Source organism: Dendrobates tinctorius, unplaced genomic scaffold (genome assembly GCF_039654945.1).
Source record: "Dendrobates tinctorius isolate UK_male_01 unplaced genomic scaffold, ASM3965494v1 ptg000038l, whole genome shotgun sequence".
NCBI classification, from domain to species: domain Eukaryota; kingdom Metazoa; phylum Chordata; class Amphibia; order Anura; family Dendrobatidae; genus Dendrobates; species Dendrobates tinctorius.
The window spans coordinates 14,524,304-14,547,798 of NW_027361706.1; the positions used below are offsets into that span (position 1 = coordinate 14,524,304).

The 23,495-nt window shown below is 42.0% G+C and overlaps 1 protein-coding gene across 1 annotated transcript in view; it reads left to right on the forward strand.

Moving 5' to 3' along the window:
• Nucleotides 1-23,495, forward strand: part of LOC141088238 (protein Wnt-7a) — a 98,905-nt gene that overhangs the window by 15,706 nt on the left and 59,704 nt on the right. The window contains exon 2 of the mRNA XM_073574233.1: nt 12,882-13,108. Within this exon, the coding sequence (XP_073430334.1) occupies nt 12,882-13,108 (227 nt within the window). The remainder of the gene's footprint in view (nt 1-12,881; nt 13,109-23,495) is intronic.

Below are 23,495 nucleotides of genomic sequence, written 5' to 3' on the forward strand. Positions count from 1 at the left end.
TGTGAACAACCTCTCTAAATACAGACAACACATGGATACCATCCCTGTCCTGTACTTGTTTTTTATGGACCCATAGACTTGTGCTGACCTATGTCATCCGTGGTACTGGAAAAAAAATGAACATGTCTCCGTAACTTTTGCAGAGACACACGGTCCATGAAAAATAAAACAAACACGTGACTAGCCCCATAAGTTTTAATGGGTTTGTGTTGTATCCCTGAAAAAAGCAGATAGAACATATACGTGCAACATGGATCTCTATACGAGGCCTAAGGGGATCCTGACAACTGCTTCATGCTGCATGAACAACGTGTAGCATGAAGAAGACACCAGCTCTGCTATTGTATAAATGTGCTGGAGTATTTCAGAGAAAAGGATAATGCGACTAGGATGAGCAGCCAACAGGCTTCTCTTAGCCTCACTCATCTTGATTGACTGGTGTCTCCTTATAAAAATAGTGAGAGATCTGTCAATCAGTGGGAGTGGGGAGAAGATACAGGGGTCCTGCTTCCTGGATTAGTCATCCTAGTTGAATTGTCCCCAAATGGCTATTAAAGTATGTTTTAAAACATACAAGGCTGCAATAACAGATCTGGTCTCTGATTTTCATGTTGTCCGTGGATCAGGCAGCAAAAATCAGCTGCTCAGGTTCTCTTTAAATCTAAACTTTACTAAGGGAGTGATCACAATGCAATGACAACGCAGACTTAAGACATGGGCAGTGGAGCGCCCCCACAGGGCCTTAGGTTACTCGGTACCAGACCGGTCAGATTCTTTAAAGGGGGATGTGTCACGGTGGCAGTGACATGGTCCGTGGCCCTGGGCGTCCAGTAAGGATGGATATTTAATGAAGGATGATGGATGACAATGGGGGGGAAGATGATGGGAAAATGGAAGGGAAAATGGAATCGTGACGCCACCTGTGGTTTCCGGTCAGAGGTGACCAGCGCTGCAGAACAGATACCCCAGGGCCGATGATGATACAGCCAAGTTGTTACCGCTCTCCACAGGCAGAGCTTTTGTCCCGGGGCAGCTAAGATGTTACAATTGAGTCGATGTCTGTGATGGTGTGTGCGGTGCAGGGCTGGTGAGCCGCTAATAACACAAGAGACACAGTGGGGTGCAGTTTCACAGTTTTTACTCACTGTCTTAGTACGGTTGCTCGCTTGGCACTGTGTCCCCCAGCTCAGAGGGCCAGCAAACTCCTAGGTAGTTTGGGAAGCACGTCTCCAGGATTCCGTTTGTATCCGCTTTTCTTGGCCGTCTCACTGCGCTAATTCTTTCCTCTTTCCTTCACGCTGCGCTTTCACAAGCAGTGTCCTCAAGCCAGCAGCCGTTGATCTTGTCGAGCGACGTGGGTCAGGCCCCGGGATCCTCTATCTCTATGGCTACCTTTTTGAGGAATGTTTGTGGTTGTGGCTGAGGCACTTAAAGTTACCTGAGCCTCCGGCTTGCTAGCTGAGCCTCGTTTGTTATTCTCCACTAGACTAGGGGCCGGCTCCCTCACTGCGACCTAGTCCTTTCAGTACTGGATACGGGCCCCACGCTTGGCTTTCGCGCTACCCGTGCCCCTAGGACCCCTTCTGTCCTTCCGGAACCTTCATTCAGCTCTCCTCCCTCCGACTGACTCCTCCGCTCTGCCCTCACCAACCAACTGACTGGATCTTTCCAGAACAATCCTTTTTCTCCACCTTAACTCTGCCCACCAACTGCCACTGATTGGATACCTACTCTCGCACCACTCACTAAGCTCCACACCTTCTCTACCTTTCCCACTCACCTACCAACACCCTTTCCTAGCCAGCCTGGGATAAGGTCATCTTCCCGAAGGGTACACCCAGATGCCCTGACTGAACTGGTTTGTGTTGGGTGCAAGTGTTGGAGTCCTGGGTGGTGCTCCCTCCTTACCTGAGGGTGGGATACCACAACTCTGGATGAGGTGCAGTACCTCTTTGGCGACTGGACCCTCAGGGGTGCCACAGCAGACGGACATAGATTCTCCGAGAGTATCGAGCAAATTATGCAAATGACACTGTTGTGAACTCATTTTCTGGTCTGCCTCTGGTTTCTGGTGAGGGAGCTGGTTGTGCTGACAGAGGAGTTGTGAGTTCTCTTTCCGGGCTCTCTCTGGTGGTGGCAGGAGGTAGTGAAGCTGATCTAATTAACAGAGACCTGCCACCTGATAATGAGGAAGAGGAGTGGACATCTGGAGTCTCAGACTGGATTTAAGACAGCCGACTCCCTATTCCTATGCTGGTGATTTTTTCCTGCCTCCTGAGGTTTTAGTTTCCAGCTCAGTTCCTGCCATCTCAAGCTAAGTTGTCTTTGCTAATGGTCACATTTGACTTGGTATGGTCTATCCAGTTTTTTGTGTGGTCAGCCAGCCCCGGCTGGGGTTGTGCTGAATTTCCACTCTTATGTCACTGTATGTGCCAGTTTGCTTTTTGTCCCTTATTAGATTGGCCTCTTTTTGCTCTATTCTCAGAATATGCCAGAGTGCTGATATAGTGGGAGAAGTCTAGTGACTTCAGGGTATTTTTTGCTATCAGAAGTGTTGGACATTTTGGCAGGGTTTTTTTGGCGTGATTGCAGACAGTGTCTTTCCTTTCCTGTCCTGTCTAATCAGTGTGGGCCCCATCGTTTGTGCAGCCTTTTTTTCCTACCTGTGTTCGTGTTTTCATCTTGTCTTACCGTCAATACATGTGTGGGGGCTGTCTATTCCTTTGGGGTCTGCTCTGGGGCAGTTTTAGATTTCCCCTTTTTTTGCTTTAGGCTTAATTAGTCCTCCGGCTGTGACGAGGCTTCTAGAATCATTGTAGGTACGCTCCACGGCTGCTGTTAGTTGTGTGGTTAGGATCAGGGGTCTGCAATCCGCATAGTTACCAACCTCTCTGGTTTTCTGTGACTTGGCTTGGTCTATTTTTCCTCCTCGGTGACCCATTCATAACATGACACTATGATCAAACTCTGGTCAGAGTGTTTTCATAGTGTGACCCGATTCTCTGGTCAGAGCATGTGATCATAGTGTGACCCGATTCTCTGGTCAGAGTGTGTGATCATAGTGTGACCCGATTCTCTGGTCAGAGTGTGTGATCATAGTGTGACCCGATTCTCTGGTCAGAGTGTGTGATCATAGTGTGACCCGATTCTCTGGTCAGAGTGTGTGATCATAGTGTGACCCGATTCTCTGGTCAGAGTGTGTGATCATAGTGTGACCCAATTCTCTGGTCAGAGTGTGTGATCATAGTGTGACCTGATTCTCTGGTCAGATTGTGTGATCATAGTGTGACCCGATTCTCCGGTCAGAGTGTGTGATCATAGTGTGACCTGATTCTCTGGTCAGAGTGTGTGATCACAGTGTAATAAACGTGCAGGTGCTGGTATGTCACCACGGAACCGAGACAGATTAAAAGTTAAAGGGATTTATTTACAGGGATATGATACTCCTCGCAGGGAGAAAGCAGTGGGGGTTAAACTGGTTTTAAATCAGTATATCAAACAGTCAAAAAGAATAACAGTTAGAAACAGTTGTTCATGGAACTTATCAGTCTGCTGAGTACTTGCTTGTAGTGTCGTCTTCTCCCACGTCGGCGCCGTCAGCAGCGGCACGTGTCATTTCTCTAGTTGCTGTAGGCTCTGCAGTCTCTAAGGACCCACAACAGGGGTCTCGGGGGTTAATGAAGAAAGGCAGGGGGAACACAAGGCATTCCGGGTGTCCCCTGCTCTGAGTCTATGCTCATAAACTAAACAGTCTCTCTGCAGGAATCAAGGGCTCTGTGTCTCTATAATTGTCTCAACAGGAGTCAGGGGCTCTGCACCAACATTGCAGGTACCGGGGCTACGCACGGGGGTCACTGTCTCTGCACGGGGTCAGACCGCACCTCTTCAGTCACTGCAGGCACTGGTCTGACATACTCACAAGATGCAGTCTCTCTGCACAGTCCCCCTGGATTTGTCCTCTGAACGGGAGTTCTCTCTTCTCCCCTGCATGCAGCTGCAACCTACCCTGTCCCCTGCACATGCTGCGCTGAGCTTCGCGCGCTCTCAGGCTGCCTTCCTTCCTGTTCCTCTCTCCTCCCAGCAGTCACATGACCCACGACGTCCAGGGTAGAAAGTCTTCCCCCTAGCAAGCCTGCCCTCTGGCCAAGTGGTTCCAGACCAGGAGCGGAGAAGGTAACCCCCCTCTGAGTCTTCTTGTGCTTCACCCCCTTACATTAGTGCGACACAATTCTCTAGTCAGAGAGTGTGATCATAGTGTGACCCGATTCTCTGGTCAGAGAGTGTGATCATAGTGTGACCCGATTCTCTCAGATGTGGAGAAGATGGTGAACACAATTTCTCCATCTTCTCCATTCTGTGATGTCTCGGAAATCGAACTGCACTCAGATGTCATCCCAGTGCAGTCTGATGTTTTCCACGGCTTCACTTGCATGGCTGAGTACAATTTGAATATCGGATCAAACTCTGCATGGAGCGATTTTTTTTTCATCAGTCTCTGTGGAAAAAATCTGACATGTCCACATCCCCATAGGATATCATTGCACTGGGAGCGATCCAATATTTTGTCAGATTGATCTCGAAATGAAAAAGTGCACTCGCACTTTAAGGGTATGTGCACACGTTGCGGATTTGTCTGTGGAATTTTCTGCACGGATTCTTCCTCTCTTGGCAGAAAACGCAGTTGAAAATCAGCGCGGATTTGATGCGTTTTTGATCAAGATTTTCATGCGTTTTATCATGTGGATTTGTATGCGTTTTTGTAAGATCTATTATTTAACAAAAAAAAAAATTGTGATGTCATCTCCTTGTCCAACCTCCTCTTTTACATACTCCATTGAATACCATTATATCATTACATACCACGTTCACATATAATGTTTACACACACAAAAAAAAACCTAGTGTTTTTCTCCTAGTCTGTAAAAAAAATTGTTTTTTCTCTATGCCTATGATAAAGAAAAAAATAAAATGTTATGGACCTCTGCCAAAAAAACAAACAAACTCAAAAGTGCGAAAAAAATTGCGACAATTGAATTTTAACTTCAACATCAATAAAATAAACATGGAACAACACATAAAAAAGAGGCAACAAATGCCTTTCTTTGTTGCGGTGTCACCGAGCGCTCCCCGTGCTGTACGCTCGTGCGCTCTCTAATTTATGACTCAGGAAGTGTTTGTCACATTTTGGCACGAGCCTCTGGGTTTTTATCTTGTGTTATAATTATAGTAAAAGAAAAGAAAAAAAAAGATAGCAGAAAAAACACACACATGTAAACTGATAGGGAAAGGCGAGGCCCAAACGTCCACGAAACGTCCACACTCTTTCCTTCAAACGTCATCAGTGTGATTACCAGAGGTTACTTTAGGAAAGGGGAAAACTGTTTAGTGACAAATTTGGAACATTGAAAATAAACTGTGAGCAGTAAATCTGGATGTTCCGCGCCATGTGCAGCTGATAGAATTTGCCATTGTTCCGGAATTCAGTGGGAGATAAAAGGTTAAAGTAGATGTAGTCACTAGAGTCATTTATCATTGAGAACAGTGGATTCATTTGGAGAAGCTGGAACATTGGTGTAACGTAGTGGTGATCGAGCAGTGGGACGTTCGAGTGAGTCGGTGCTGGGATCGAGCACATCAGACGCGCTGAACTTGAGTAGCGAGCATAGTAGAAGTGAATGGCAAACTTGTCCATTTTTCCAGAGGATGGAAGCTCAATATCTGTATCCATCTCAGATAATTTACTTACCGAAATCCGAGCATTCGAGCACCACGTGATACTCGGCACTGCTTGCTACTCGATCGAGCACCGTCATGGTGGCAGGGTCGCTGCTACTGCAGGATGCTGGCTGAGGCAGATGATGCTATGGGTCCCAGGCTGGTTGAAGGTGGTGTTCGGTGGTGCAAGCGCCAAGTCAAGAGTCTCCACACTTTCTGTGCTTTTCAACGTAGTGGACTATTGGAAAATGGCACATGTGCAACTGACATCTCCACTTGCGCATGCACCACCTCTTGCAGCCATTTGCCCGGAGTCCACTGCATTGAAAAGCATGGTAAATGCTGGAGATCAAAAAATGTTCACAGAGCCCCTGCACCACCGATCACCTGGGATCTGCATCATCGCCCCACTCCCAGAAGCTTCCTGCAGCAGCGTTCCTGGGACCCCATTTCACCGCAGCCGGTAAGCTACTTTCGGATTATAAGACGCACCCCCATTTCACCCAAAAAATTTTGGGAAAAAAAGTGCGTTTTATATTAAAAAAAAGTATATTTTATTACTACTAGTTAATAAATTACATAATTTTAGATGAAAGTATAAGCGTCGGTAATATTTTTGATCTAAAAAAAAGTATATCAATAACTGGTTATAATGCATAAAGAAATAAAGATAATAATTTACCAGTTCTATTTGGACTGCACCTTAGGAAATGCCAAGGTCCTCCCTGATCCATAATAACAAGGGAATCTCCATCTCTCACAGGTGCTCCCGGTTAATACTTAGCCAACCTTTCCGCTTGGAACATGGAAATATTTTGTTGTAACATAGTTAATAAGGTTGCAAAAAGATGGAAAATTATATATTTCATATTTCTCGACCCTTTTAGATTTTTTTTGCAGAATGTGTAGAAATATCATTCTTCCCATCTCTTCTTAGTTGAGTATTTGGACAGCTGCACGGCATAACTTCTCTTGTTCTGCCCGCTCTGTTTTTTTACTATTGTCCCTTAATACAATACGTCTCTTTGCAAAGCTTGTATTCTCAGCATCTCGGCAGCTCATCTTCAGTAGATGTAGACAATGGCACACAACAACTTGCTGTTTTTTGATGTAGGTCACATGAAATATTCAGTCTTTGCCCTTTTTGTACTGTACATGAGGCACCGCACCATGGATCTTTTTTGTATACTCTATTTTGTGTTTGAGAACAGTTTCACAACAGCAATTTCATTGCTGCTCGGCCCATTATTAATGCATGTGTGAAATTAAAGGAGTTTTCCAGCCCAACAAAAATATAGTTCAAAGTGATTAAAGAAATTGATTTTGTTGAACTGGATACAGGATGTAAATAGTGGCAGCAGAGTTGAATAAATCATTTTTTTTTTTTAGTTTTTTTTTTATTTTCACCGCGTGTTGCAGAGTTATTAGCAATCATAGTATTTGGCACCTAATGAGTTAACTTTTTTAAAAGTCCAAGTGGGTGTTATTGCAGTTTTCACTGGGGGGGCGTGTACTTTTTCTCCCTGTATGCTGCAGACCAATCATAAGCAGGCAGCAACATACTAGAAAAAGAACACATCCCCACCATAGCTTAGAGCAAATTTCTCAGAATGTGAGACATAATGATACTGCTCTGATCTCCTGGGTCTAACCTCCTGCATGAGTCAGTGTGAGTGGAGGAGCAGCGCAGCTGAGTTTAGCTGTGTCACATTGCAAATAGTGATGAGTGAAAGAGCTCGGATAACATCTTATCCGAGCATGCTCGGGTATTGTCCGAGTATCTTGGGCGTGCTCATATATTATGTTTGCGACCCTTTGGCTGCATGATTTGAGGCTATTAGACAGCCTGAACACATGTAGGGATTGCCTGTTTGTTAGGGAATCACCACGTGTGTTAAGGCTGTCTAATAACTGCAAATCATGCAGTCACACAGACGCAAACATAATATATGAGCACGCCCAAGATACTCTGATATCACCTGAGCATGCTTAGATAAGACATTATCCGAGCACGTTCGCCCATCAGTAATTACAAACCCTTCTATCAGATGTCCTGATTACTGAGTCTGACAGTAATCACACTTATGTCTGCTGTGCTCAGGCAACTTGTAACTCCTCTGCAGTGAGTTCAAGTCTGTCTTTACATCTCACACAGGAGCAGCCTGCCTGTTTTGAGCTACTCCTGTGTGAGATGTTTGACACCCTGCTTTGATCTCACTGCAGAGGGATTACATGCTTTCAGATTTGCATCATATTAGAAAGTTGCAAAGCTTACCTTACTAATTTATTAACTTTTGAGAACAATTTTTTTTTGTGCTGGACAATCCCTTTAAGATGTAGGTACATTTTGCTAATGGCGTGGAAATATATCATGATTAAAATAATTAAAGATGTGTTCTTATGTCATACATTAATTCAATAAATTTATAGTACTGTAAATACAGGTTCTATTCAAAATAGTGTGAGTTCCAATGACCCCTTCACTAACAGCGGTGCATATCTGAGCCTCGTTCTTGAGCTTCATGCAAGGTGAAACTCACATCTACTATGCATTTCTGGCATGTCCTGTGGATATGTCAAGAAATGTACAAGATGGGAATACACCTTTTAGTAAGCAATTATCTAATGGCTTCCATCAGTGTTGTAACTACAATCCAATGAGCCCTGGTGTAAAATTTGGATCTGGGCCTCCATCTGCATATTATTCAGATATATGGCCCCTTGTAGCATTCTTAGTCCTATAATGACATGCGTGTTCACCCCCCATGTAATAATGTAATCCTGGCTGTTTCCTATAATAATCTCTCCCATCATGGCCCCCAGCCTGTAATAATGTCTCTTCATTCTAGGCCCAGTCCTGTTATAAAGTCCTCCATCCTGGGCCTCTTTCTGGTGTAATCACCCCCATCCTGGTATAATGCCCCCCATTGTGGGTCCCTTCCTTGTATAATGTCCCACATTGTGGGCCCCTTCCTTGTATAATGCCTCCCATTGTGAGCCAGTTACTCGTATAATGCCCTTTTATAATGTTCTGCCTCTCTTTTCCAATACTTTAAATAAAAACAAAATGAACAATTCTTTTTTATCTTCTTCCACTCCCATGACGTGCAGTGTCCTCTTTTATAGCTGACTTCAGTGTGCTGGCATGGGCAGCGTATTACGTTACCGATGTCATTTGCTGGCCTCTGATTGGTTGGCGGTGTGCAACGCACGGAGGCGGTGGGTCTCTGCGCAGCAATAGTGTTCAGCTGAATAAGCATCCTTGGTCTTGGTCGCACCCCCTGCGGCCTTTATCTTGACACCCCTGGCCTCTTAAGTGTTCATATTCTATACCTGTAGGGCCGTGTGCAATCCTAATTATAAGACATTTTTGTAAAATGGGGTGCGGTAAACCATTAAGGGTATGTTCACCAGCATACTTTCTGGGGGGGGAAAGTCTCCTGGGTATTACAGTATCAGAATCATGAAGGTAATTTTTTTCTAAATCTCATCTACACGGTGCAGTATTTTTACAATATTTTTAAAGCAAATTCTCATAATCCTCACAATTAAAACCACAATGGAATCTACACAATTTTCTGATGAGAATGAGGTCGTATATTGCATATTTATGTGCTGGAAATAAGCTATGTTTAGACCTATGCATGCTTACATGGTTATCTGGGCTTAAGATGTTACTAACCTATCCAGTTGATGGATCCTCACCCATCAGCTATTTTCAACTCTGACAATGGCGAAATGTAAAAAGTGAATGGAGATAATCAGCAGATTTGGTTTTCAGTACCATCTCTATGCTGATTATACCCAATTGTACACTCTTCTCCTGAGATCGCTCCCGTGCTAATGCAAAATACCAGTGATTGTCTATGTCTCTAACATTATATCCTCTTTCTATCTGAATCTTTCCAAAACCTATCTCCTTGTGTTTTCTCCCTTTACTAATCTACCTAAACCCAATACTGACATTTCTGTGAGTGGCTCTACCATAATATTTGATTCAATCACCTCAATAACATCTTAATATTCTAACATTTTCTTACTTTTCACTCTCCAAAAATTCTCACTACCTCTCTGATTCATTTACGCCTGGATTATTGCAACTCTCTACTAATTGGCCTTCCCCTTTCAAAACTCTCCTGTCTCTGATCTATCATGAATGCAGCAGCCAGGTTCATATTTCTGTCCAACCGCTACACCAATGCCTCCACCCTGTGCCAGTCATTGCAATGATTACCTATCCACTACAGAATCCAATATAAACTTATCACTGTCACCCACAAAGCTGTCCACAGTTCTGCACCGTCCCACATTTTCTCTTTCATTTCTATCTTCTACCCTACCCATGCTTTACGCTAAGCTAATAATCAAAGATGGGCATCCTCTACAATCAGAACCTCCCACTCCCATCTCTAAGACTGCTCTCAAGCTGCACCAGTTTCCTGGAATGCACTACCTCAGATATTCTGGTTAATTCCTAACATCTGCAGCTTTAAACTGTCTCTGAAAACAAATCTTTTTTGACTGGCCTGTCACCTCCCTCAGTAATGTATCTATACCATACTCTCACCTTCCTAACTTTTCCTTCCTAACCTCCAAAAACTCAATAGCACTTTATATACAGTCATTGCTGAAGCAAGCTTCTTACACTTCTAAACTGGAATTTTTGACCACTTTTCTTTTGCAAACTGCTCCAGGTCTCTCATATTTGAAGGGTGCCTCCTTCCAACAGCAATTTTAAGATCTCTACACAGGTGTTCAATGGGATTTAGAGCCACACTCATTGTTGGCTACTTTAGATCTCTCCAGCACTTTGTTTCCATCCATTTCTGGGTACTTCTATGCTTGGGGTCATTGTCCTGCTGGAAGACCAATGACCTAGGGCGCAAACCCAGCTTTCTGACACTGGGCAGTACATTGAGACCCTAAATCCTTTGGTAATCTTCAGATTTCATGATGCCTTGTGCACAGTCAAGGCACCATGTGTCAGAAGCAGCAAAACATTTTTGAACCTCCACTATATATAATTGTAGGTACTGTGTTCTTTTCTTTGTAGGCTTCATTTTGTTTTTGGTAAACAGTAGAATGATGTGCTTTACCAAAAAGCTCTATAATGGTCTTATCTGTCCACAAGACTCTTTCCCAGAAGGATTTTGGCTTACTCACATACATTTTGGCCAACTGCCGTCTAGCTTTTTATGTTTCTCTGTCAGCAGTGGGGGTCTCCTGGGTTTCCTGTTGCAGCGTTTCATTTCATTCAAATGTCGATAGTTCGGTCTGACACTGATGCACCCTGAGTCTCAGAGCAGCATAAATTTCTTTGGAACTTTATTGGGACTGCTTATCCACTATCCGGACTATCCTGAGTTGCAACCTTTCATCAATTTTTCCCTGCCTTCCATGTCCAGGGAGATTAGCTACTGTTCCATGTGTTGTAAACTTCTTGATTATGTTGCGCACCATGGACAAAGGAACTAAAGATCTCTGGAAATGAACTTGTAACTTGGAGATTGTTGATATTTTTCAGCAAATTTGTTTCTTAAGTTGTCAGACACTTGTCTTCTCCTTTTTATCTTCTTCGTGCTTAGTGTGGCCCACACAGACACAAAATTCAAAGATTGAATCAACTTCTCCCCTTTTTATCTGGTTTCACGTGTTATTTTCATATTGTTCACCCCTGTTACTTTCCACAGGTAAGTTTGAACAAGCATCACCTACCAGAAACAAATTTGTTTACCAACATGTGTTGAAAGATGTCGAACTTGCCTTTTTTCTGTATTTTTGTGTAGTTCCAATCCACACAAAGGAAATAAGCATGTGTATGAGAAAACATGTGTAATTGCAATAATTTTCTGGGAGAAATAGTTAATTTTCTGGAGCAATTGAAATAATGTCAACACTTTCGGCCTGACTGTGTATCCCTGTACAGATACTGGTTCATGACTGGTTCATGCAGCCTTATTTATTTACTATAATGATGGCTGGACCATACATGACAAGTACTTTTTACCCTTTGAGTCACTCCTGTACCGTATAGAATGGATAGAATAGTGCATGCTGTAATTTTTCCCCAAATGAATCTAAATAATAATAAAAATACTTTTTTTTATTTCTATAGCGCCAACATGTTCCACAGCACTTTACAATTTAGAGGGTACATGTACACAAAAAATCAGAAGTGACAGAATAACCCAATATTCAACAATTCAAACAAGACTTGTAAAGCTTACAATCTATTCATAAATTGGGGTGATACAAAAGCAAAAAAGAGTACTGCACTATATCTTCTACTGTATGGCCCAACCATATATATAACAAATAGGAGTATTCATGTAAAGTTCCAAGAACCGGTCACCGGTATTTGTATATGTGAAGTTACAAACTATTACCGAATATATGGGAAACTGATGAAAGGGACCAGGCTGTAAGGTGAAATGTAGGGAAGGAGAAGTGAAAGAGGATAAATTAGTGAGGAGAAGTGAGAGGTTAAATTATTGAATTGATGTGATAGACTTGCAAACATTTTGTAAATGGAACTTGGAGATTCAGATTATGGAACATCAGCAGAAGGAAAGCACGAGTAGTAGTAGACAGTAATGATGATGAAGGAGATATAGTTCTTTGTGCACTTCTTTGGAGAACTTTGTCGATGAAAGTAGTAAGTTTATGTTGTGTTCCATAGCAGATAGACAACCACTGCAATGACTGGAACAGCATGGAGGCATTGGTGCACAGCTGGATGGAAATATTATCTTAATGCTTTCAGCATGGATTGGAGAGGGGAGAGTTTATTGAGAAGAAGATCAATTATTTGCAGTAATAAAAAATGCCTATAACTGGAAATACACTCCTCTAGGCGCAACTTTAAGTTTGAGACACACAAAGGTTCAATATAGCTCATAGCAGATTATAAATGATGTATAACTGATCGGTACAACCTGCATTCATTATGTATTTTACATAAAAGAAGTAAAAATAATTGAACTCAATAAATGAAGTGATATTATCCCTTTTATAAACTGTAGTACATTATTCATTCCTGTACATTATATCAATACAATTGAGGAGATTTCTAAGTATCCATCTGTGTGGACAGAGCTCTGATTGATTTCCTTAGCCCATGTAACTGACGGTACTAATGTTACTTCTTCTCCTGTCTCCCATAATAGAGGCTTCTCTTCTGTGGTGGCACTGGGGGCCAGCGTGATTTGCAGCAAGATTCCAGGCCTGGCACCTAGACAGAGGACTATCTGTCTCAACAGACCTGATGCTATCATTGTGATCGGAGAAGGAGCGCAGATGGGGGTCAATGAGTGTCAGTTTCAGTTCAGACATGGACGGTGGAACTGTTCTGCCCTGGGAGAGAGGACAGTGTTTGGAAAAGAGCTGAAAGTGGGTATGTTACCAATGACTTGATACTGTAAAGTTGACACTTCAATCATTTTATCTGTCTTAGTTCATCAGCTGCAAAACTGGGCCACATACTGTGGATATATCAACGCAGAATCTCTACAGAATATTTATCAAAGTCTATTCTTTGTATTGCCAGGAAAATTTCCACAGCAAGAAGTTTGCATTTAATAGGTGTGTTTAGTTTTTTTTCTTTTCAAGATATTCTTTAGATTGGAAATGTCAATGTCTTTATTTATTATTGTTTATTTTTTAGATTTTTTTTTTACATTTTGATATGATACTGTATATTTAACAGTGCCATACGTTTGCTCACTATCACTTTATACAATGTTCTCAAAAATAGAGCTATATATTGCTACCACCAGCATAGAAGTAGCAGTGCCACACCATAACTAAGAAAATGCTACTATACAGTAGTCAAATAATATCGACCCAATAATAGCTCCGTACATGCAGAATACTCACAGTGCTAACCAATGTCTAAACATTAATGAGTCAAAAAGCAATTTTAGGATTATCCCATCTAATGACATCATGGCACAGCACTTACCTGTGCCTTCACTTTGTTACTTGTGGAGGTCCAATATCTGGGACCCCTACAGATCCTGAAAAAGGTAGTATTGGTATAGAACTCTGTTCTATTTTTTTGTCCAAAAGCTGGTGAAGGCAGCGTCATGCTCTAGCACCAATCTTCTGCTTGGTGACCTTGGCTCCTTTTCATGTGGATTTACTCAAGACATGTGCTACCTTGCCTAACGATAGTACAGACCAATATATTCAAACCAAACAGGAAAAAGAGTAGTGATTCCCGAGTACTGTCACAGAGTGAAGACAAGGGTGTTTGCGACTTCGAAACGCGTTGAATGTTTGAATAAAAGCTAAGAGAACATACAACCTTGTCTTCACTCTATGACAGTGCCCTGAAATCACCGCTCCTTTTCCTGTCTGGTTTGAATACATTTCTTCCCACCAGCGTATGGGTCAACAGTCGGAGCACCAGCCCTCCGTTCTTACGAATTTGGAGTTGTGCCAGGTCACAAGCCACTCAGGTGAGCATGTACAATTCCTTGCTCCTCGCTGTGTCTTTTATTGGGGGTATCTTCTTGGAGTGCCTTTTCTATTTTGCCTTTCACTGCATGCTACAGACCAAGTACACGGCTTCATGTCATCAGAATTCCTGCATGGCCCTGGCTTCTTCCGGTAGAGAAATGTTTTGAGGAACATTTCTCAGATCTCCAACTGATTGAGCATTGGTCGGAATATTTGTAAAGAAACATTTCTATCCCATGGAAATTACTTGTTGCTAATGACTTGGTGCCAGATACTTTAGAAAAATTCTTGTGGAGTCTTTGCCTCTATCGGTCAGAGCTGTTTAGATGGCACAAGAGGGACCTGTACAATATTTGGCAGGTGGTTTAATGTTATGGCTGATACACACATTTATTATATATAGGTACAAATATATAGTTTGTATGTACTCCTGTGTATGTATATTGTGTAAATGCTGAACTTTGTATGTGAATTCCCACTATTAATATTCATCGACGTTGATGTTTTTTCTTCTTATATATTTTTAAACCTTCTGAATTTAAGTACAACAAAATGACATATTTAGCTTGTTTTTCTTGGCAATTCTTCACGCATTTTCTTCTATGTTAATAAGTCTCTGAATGTCTCAATTCATCCATCTCTATAGAAAACTGTTCCAAGGTTTCATTGTCACTCAACCCTTTATCCCATGTCAACGCTCATGGTTTTACAAAAGTTTATTATAAGTTTATTATCAAAGTCTATTAGTTCAACATGTTCAAAGATGCTATGGGGCCTTATTGTCTCCATGACTTTATTAAAAAAATATATATTGCAATTTGTCTTAATTTTTTTAAAAAATATAACAAGGTTTTATTTCATGTAATGTATTTCTTAGAATTTTTTGTGCATGTAAAATATAGTAAATTTTGTAAAAAATAAATCAGGAAGACAATTGCTTTAGAAAAGATACTATCAGTTATATATTATTCAGTTATATTTTCCAAATGCAAATTCCAAATCTTTTAGTTTTACCTGAAAGAAAATATAAAACAAACCCTGAAACCAGTCATAGTAAGTATGACATAGTAAAATACAACTTCCCTATGATCACTAGTGAATTAGAAATCGTCATTTGACTACAAGGTAACTTAATAATATTAAGCAAATAAACAGTTTAATGATTAATTATTTTTGTAATCAACATAATAAAATTCAAAGTAAATGAATTTACTTGTTAAAAAAACCATAAAACATTAGAAATCGGTTGCTTTTTGAAAAATAAATGAAGTTGTTCGCATGTGACTTTTTAAGAAATGTTTTAGAATGATTTTCATTGTTGCCTGATTATTTTTGTTAAGTATTCCAGATTTGTAATTTGTCTTTTATCCAATGTATAAGCATTTCAAGAAGACAAGACAAGGTTAACCGATTAGGTCACTAGTGACCTGGGGTTAGTTGCTATTCTATAGACTCTAAATAATGCCAGGCTTGAAAAGAGTAAAGAAAATCACGTGAAAGTGAATTTCCAAATTTGGGAAATTCAACAGAGACTGATCTGAAAACATCATGCTTCTATCTGGTTCAGTATACAGCTTATTATCATTTTGAACAAGAAGACATATAGGAATGGGGGGAAGGTGGCTCTGTCATGCTATTATACAAAGATGCCTTCTCCAGACTAAAGAAAATTGTGATCTTTTCATCTTAAGAAAGCTGAACACTAACTTTAAGGAGACACCTTCAAAGTCTATAGAAAAGGGGCCTAGGTGTCAGTTTCTCACCATGTGCAATGAAGCTGAGCAAATAGTTGCTTCTGCAAAAATTCTGTATTTTTGGTTTAATTTTTTGCTTTCCAAAAATTCTTGAGTTAGCTTCATTTGTTGTTTTCCCCAATTTCTTGTGTTTTTGGCTTTATTTTTTGCTTCCATAAATGAGTATCGTATTTTTCAGATTATAAGACGCACCCCAAATTTTGAGGAGAAAAATAGGATTTTTTTTAAATTTTAACCCCTTTCTGTCATGTGACGTACTATCCCGTCCATGTGCCCTGGGACTTAATTCCCAGGGACGGGATAGTACGTCACAGCGATCAGCGGCGCCCACATGGTGAGTGCTGCTGATCGCGGCCGGGTGGCAGCTGATTATCACAGCTGACACCCAGCACAATGTGTCAGGGGCGGTCACGGACCGCCCCCGGCACATTAACCCCTTGCACACTGCGATCAAACACGATCGCGGTGTACCGGGGGTTAAAGGGAAGCATCGGCAGGGAGGGGGCTCCCTCCGTGCTTCCCTGAGCCCCCCACAGCAGCGCTATGTGCAGCGCTGCTGCAGGGGGCTCCATCCCTGCATGTCCCCGAATCCAAGATGGTGACGGGAACCTTCGGGGGCCTGCAGGGAGCTGGCTTCCTCAGTGCCTGCAAAGCGCAGGCATGAGGAAAGCCTGTGCAGTGCCTGTGACAGATCGCTGATCTGTCACAGTGATCTGTGATGTGACAGATCAGCGATCTGTCACATGACAGCTGTGTCCCCCCTGGGACAATGTAATAAAGTTAAAAAAAAGGTGTAAAAATAATTTTTATAAAATCGCTAAATAAATTAAAAAAAAAAATATTCCCTAATAAATTCATTTTTTGGAAATTAAAAAAAACAAACAATAAAAGTACACATATTTGGTATCGCTGCGTCCATAACGACCCGCCCTATAAAACTGTCTCACTAGTTAACCCCTTTAGCGAACCCCTTAAAAAATAAAAATAAAAAACTAAGCAAAAAATAATCATTTATTATCATACTGCCAAACAAAAAGTGCAATAACGCGTGATCAAAAAGACATATATAAATATCAATGGTACCGCTGAAAACGTCATCTTGTCCCGCAAAAAACGAGCCCCCATACAGCATCATCAGCAAAAAAATAAAAAATTTATAGCTCGCAGAATAAAGCGATGCAAAAATAATTATTTTTTATATAAAATTGTTTTCATTGAATAAAAGCGCCAAAACATAAAAAACTACCTAAATGAGGTATCGCTGTAACCGTACTGACCTGAAGAATAAAACCGCTTTATCAATTTTACCACAGGCAGAACGGTGTAAGCGCACCCCCCCAAAAGAAATTCATGAAACGCTGGTTTTTGTTCATTCTGTGTCCCAAAAATCGGAATAAAAAGCTATCAAAAGATGTCATGTGCCCGAAAATGATACCAATAAAAATGTCAACTCGTGCCACAAAAAATAAGACCTCACATGACTCGGTGGGTCAAAATATGGAAAAATTATAGCTCTCAATATGTGGTGATGCAAAATCTATTTTTAAAATAAAAAGCTTTTTTTATCGTATGAAAGCTGCCAAAAATAAAAACCGCCATAAATAGTAAATCAAACCCCCCCGTTATCACCCCCTTAGTTAGGGAAAAATAATAAAATTAAAAGAAAATGTATTTATTTCCATTTCCCCATTAGGGCTAGGGTTAGGGCTAGGGTTAGGGCTAGGGTTAGGGCTGAGATTAGGGTTAGGGGTGTGTTGGGGTTAGGGTTGGAGATATAATTGGGGGGTTTCCACTGTTTGGGCGCAACAGGTGCTCTCCAAACGCAGCATGGCATCTGATCTCAATTCCAGCCAATTCTGCGTTGAAAAAGTCAAACGGCGCTCCTTCCCTTCCAAGCTCTGCCATGCGCCCAAACAGTGTTTTACCCCCACATATGGGGTATCAGCCTACTCAGGACAAATTGCAAAACAACTTTTGGGGTCCAATTTCTCCTGTTACCCTTAGGAAAATAAAAAATTGGGGGCAAAAATATCATTTTTGTGGAAAAAAATGATTTTTTTATTTTCACGCCCGGGCGTTATAAACTTCTATGAAGCACTTGGGGGTTCAAAGTGCTCACCACACATCTAGATAAGTTCCGTGGGGGGTCTAGTTTCCAAAATGGGGTCACTTGTGGGGAGTTTCAATAGTTTAGGTACATCAGGGGCTCTCCAAACGCACATGACACCCGCAGACCATTCCATCAAAGTCTGCATTCCAAAACGTCACTACTTCCCTTCCGAGCCCCGGCATGTGCCCATACAGTAGTTTTCTCCCACATATGAAGTATCAGCGTACTCAGGACAAATTGGACAACAACTTTTGGGGTCCAATTTCTCCTGATACCCTTGGGAAAATAAAAAAATTGGGGACTAAAAGATCATGTTTGTTGAAAAAATATGATTTTTTTATTTTCACGCCCGGTCGTTATAAACTTCTGTGAAGCACTGCGGGGTTCAAAGTGCTCACCACACATCTAGATAAGTTCCTTAGGGGGTCTAGTTTCCAAAATGGGGTCACTTGTGGGGGGTTTCCACTGTTTAGACACATCAGGGGCTCTCCAAAAGCAACATGACACCCGCAGACCATTCCATCAAAGTCTGCATTCCAAAACGTCACTACTTCCCTTCCGAGCCCCGGCATGTGCCCATACAGTAGTTTTATCCCACATATGAGGTATCAGCGTACTCAGAACAAATTTGACAACAACTTTTGGGGTCCAATTTCTCCTGTTACCCTTGGGAAAATAAAAAAATTGGGGACTAAAAGATCATGTTTGTTGAAAAAATACGATTTTTTTATTTTCACGCCCGGTCGTTATAAACTTCTGTGAAGCAGTGCGGGGTTCAAAATGCTCACCACACATCTAGATAAGTTCCTTAGGGGGTGTAGTTTCAAAAATGGGGTCACTTGTGGGGGGTTTCCACTGTTTAGATACATCGGGGGCTCTCCAAAAGCAACATGACACCCGCAGACCATTCCATCAAAGTCTGCATTCCAAAACGTCACTACTTCCCTTCCGAGCCCTGACGTGTGCCCATACAGTAGTTTTCTCCCACATATGGGGTATCAGCGTACTCAGGACAAATTGGACAACAACTTTTTGGGTCCATTTTCTCCTGGTACCCTTGGGAAAATAAAAAAATTGGTGACTAAAAGAAAATGTTTGTGGAAAAAATACGATTTTTTATTTTCACGCCTGGGTGTTATAAACTTCTGTGAAGCACGGGGGGGTTCAAAGTGCTCACCACACATCTAGATAAGTTCCTTGGGGGGTCTAGTTTCCAAAATGGTGTCATTTGTTGGGGGTTTTCACTATTTTGGTACATCAGGGGCTTTCCAAACGCGACATAGTGTCCGATCTCAATTCCAGCCAAAAACATCAAATGGCGCTGCTTCCCTTCCGAGCTCTGCCATGCGCCCAAATAGTCGTTTACACCCACATATGGGGTATCAGCGTACTCAGGGCAAATTGCACAATAACTTTTAGGGTCCTGTTACCCTTGGAAAAATAAAAATTGGGGGTGAAAAGATCATTTTTGTGGAAAAAATATGATTTTTTAATTGTACCGCTGTACGTTATAAACTTCTGTGAAGTCCTTGTGGGTTCAAAGTTCTCACCACATATCTAGACAAGTTCCTTGGGGGGTCTAGTTTCCAAAATGGGGTCACTTGTGGGGGGTTTCCACTGTTTAGGTACATCATGGGCCCTCCAAATGTGACAGGCGTCCGATCTGAATTCCAGCCAATTTTGCATTGAAAAAGTCAAACAGCGCTCCTTCCCTTCTGAACTCTGCCATGCGCCGAAACAGTGGTTCCCCCCCACATATCAGGTATCAGCGTACTCAGGACAAACTGCACAATAATTTTTGCAGTACAATTTCTCCTGTTACCCTTGGTAAAGTAAAAAAAATTGAATCTGAATTATTTTTTTGTGAAAAAAGTTAAATGTTCATTTTTTTAAATATTCAAAAAATTCCTGTGACGCACCTGAAGGGTTAATAAACTTCTTGAATGTGGTTTTGAGCACCTTAAGGGGTGCAGTTTTTAGAATGGTGTCACTTTTGGGTATTTTCTATCATATAGACCCCTCAAAGTGGCTTCAAATGTGATGTGATCCGTAAAAATAAAATGGTGTTGCAAAAATGAGAAATCGCTGGTCAACTTTTAACCCTTATAACTTCCTAACAAAAAAAAATTTTGGTTCTAAAATTGTGCTAATGTAAAGTAAACATGTGGGAAATGTTACTTATTAAGTTTTTTTGTGTGCCGTATCTCTGTGATTTAAGGGCATAAAAATTCAAAGTTGGAAAATTGCGAAATTTTAAATTTTTTTGCCAAATTTCCATTTTTTCACAAATAAACTCAAGTTATTTGAATGAAATTTTACCACTAACATGAAGTACAATATGTCACGAGAAAACAATGTCAGAATCACCAGGATCCATGGAAGCGTTTCAGAGTTATTACCTCATGAAGGGACAGTGGTCAGAATTGTAAAAATTGGCCTGGTCATGAACGTGCAAACCACCCTTGGGGGTTAAGGGGTTAATAAAATGGTGGTGCTTCTTATAATCCATGCATCTTATTGCTTACCGGGGGTGGTGGCTGCGGTGAAGCGGGGTCCTAGGGTCGCTGCTGGAGGAGGCAGGAGTGGGGTGAAGCTTCAGGCTAGGATGAGGGGGTGTCCAATGTGCAGTGCACCACTGCAGGTGTCCGGTGCTGCCGGTTTCCGGTGCTGCAGTTGTGTCCGGCGCTGCGAATGCCCAGCGGTGCTGTGATTTTGTCCGGCAGTGCTGCGGGGGTCTCCAGTGCTGCTGCGGGGGTCTCCGGTGCTGCAGAGGGCTCTGCCGACATTTTGTGAAAGGTCAGAGCCCCCCACAACTCCATGGTTTCCTGTGCGGTGGACTCCAGGAAAATGGCCAAAAGCATCAAGATCTCGGGAGATAAGATTTCAGCGCTACAATTTTCCTGGAGTCCTCCACACAGGAAATCACAGAACTGCAGGGGGCTCTGGCCTTTCACAAATTCTTGGCAGAGCCCCCCACAGCACTGGACACCCCAGCAGCACCTCCGTGCACCCAAGCAGCACCACAGAGCACCCCCTCATCCCAGCCTGCAGCAATGGTACCGGTAAGGTATATACGCATTATAAGACGCACCCCGATTTCCCCCCCAAATTTGGGGAAAAAAGTGCGTCTTATAATCCATAAAATACAGTAGTTTTAAGCATGTTTTCTAGTCTAAGGATAGGTGCACACAATCATTTTCTCTCATTTTTGAGTGGAAGGGAGAGAAAAAAATAGAAAAGTTTTTCCACCTTCTCCATTCTGTCAGTCTGTGAGAATCGGACCGTACTCGGAAGTCATCAGAATGCGGTCCAATGTTTTTCACGTAATCATAGACTTGCATAGCCAATTTTGATCCGACACTTGGATCAAAATTGGACATGTCTCTGTTTTTTATCCTTGGATCAGTTTGTCCAAGGAAAAAGTCAAGCATGTGCTCAGCCTCCTAGAATATCATGGTTATGAGTGCTATCCATGAAAACCTCGAATAGAAATCGTCCAACGTAATCGGTCATATGCACGTAATAGTCATTTTTTCCCTAACAACCTTGGATGAATACAGAGTTTAAAATCCATAAATTGCCCACTGGACTCCAAAGCCTGAAACAATGAGGAATATAGATTATACTAAAGTATTATCAGAAAACTGTTGTAGGGGTTGTACTCACTCGGGTGCAATGGGAGGAAACAGGAGGCATGTTCCTTTAAAAGTTCATGGGGGTTTATTCCTTAATAAACTCCAGAAGCAAAAACAGAAAGTAAACAGCCTTTAGATCAGGCAAAACAAAGTGTAAATGTCTATAGCAGGGCTCTGTTCCACCAGGCCTGTGGGCACACAGGTTGGGGTAATATTCAGTACTCAGGCTCAGTCAGGAGCCAAACACACAGGAGGCCTTCTCCCTCTCAACACACAGAGCATGTGCCAAACAACAGCCTCCATTATATAGGCATTAACCACACCCAGAGGTGAGGTATGTTGGTAGCCAGACCCACCCACCTCTCATAGCTACCCGCAACCCGGTCCCAGGTACAACAAACGAACCTCAGTGCTTTCATGCACTAGAGAAAATACTCCGGGTTGCATCACAGAGACAAGCCTTCTCTGTGACACATACCTCCCCACACTACACTATGTATAAATTTAGTTTTAGTTTCTGCTGCTTTATATTATGATGTATGATGCTTTTGCCATTTTGGAGTCTGGGAATGCCGGGGGCCATATGTATATATTTTTAACTGATTTGAAATAATGAAAATTAATTTGAAAAAATAAAAATGAAATTTTATCGTGATTTATTTTTAGGTGGAAATTCACTTTCCCACTTTTATAGTTTAATACACATGAGATATTAAATTATCTTGCAAGGTAACTTGCTGATCATTGGTAGTCCGACTGCTGGGATCCTAACAATTTGGACTTTGGAAGCTTGAGAATGAGACATTGTAGAGTTGCCATCTTGAATGTAGTGGAGACACACATGCTCAGTTTTTGCTCCATTCATTGTCTATATGACTGCTGAAGATACTTGGCTTTCTTATTCAGTCCTATAGACAATGAATGGGCAGAGGCCGAGTATATTTTCCTCCAACTCATTGAAGATAGGGCTCTAAAGAATCCGACTTTCAGGATCCTAGAGTTTTGTATTCAGGATCCAAAGGATTCCATTGGCTGGACCCTCTACGTTAAAGGGAACCTGTCAAGTGAAAAAACGCTGTTAATCTGCAGATATAGGGCTAATCTACAGATTAATAGAGTCCTGATCCTGCCCGGTGCCAGCACTTAGACCCCAGCTGCGGGGAGAAAATTAACTTTTTTCTTCCTGTCAGAGTTTGGGTTTCAGTCATGGGGGTGGCGCCAGCATAATTTCAGTCATTGCTCTGTGTGTACAGAGCAGATGCTGTAAGCGCCCCCTGACGTTGATTAACAGCCGGCCCTAATGCTGAGAGAGCTGTCACTCAGAGCCAGGGGTGCGGTTACAGTCACCCGTCTCTATATACAGACCTGTAACTGAAACTGTTCTGGCTCCGCCCCGTGACTGAAACCCAGACACTGCCAGTAAGAAAAAAGTTCATTTCCTCCCAGCAGCTGAGCTCTATTTGCCGGCATCAGGCAGATTCAGAACACTTTTAGCCTGCCGATGAACCCTATATTTGCAGGATAATAGCATTTTTACACACGACAGGTTTCCTTTAAGCAATTTATTCCTTAAAGTATATCAGTTTTTGGAAAACACCTTTAACTAGTTTTTTTCTATATAGTTTAAGGCTGGTTTCACATTAGCGTTTTTTTGCGCAGCGCATCGTGTGCGTCCATGCACATGCGTCACGCACACCTATGTTTAACATGGCGTGCGCATGGTGTAGCGTTTTCGTGCGTCAAAAAAACGCTTGCGCACGGAATGTGACAAAATAACGTATTGCAGTCTATGGGAACCCAGGCGTGCGCATGGATATGCGC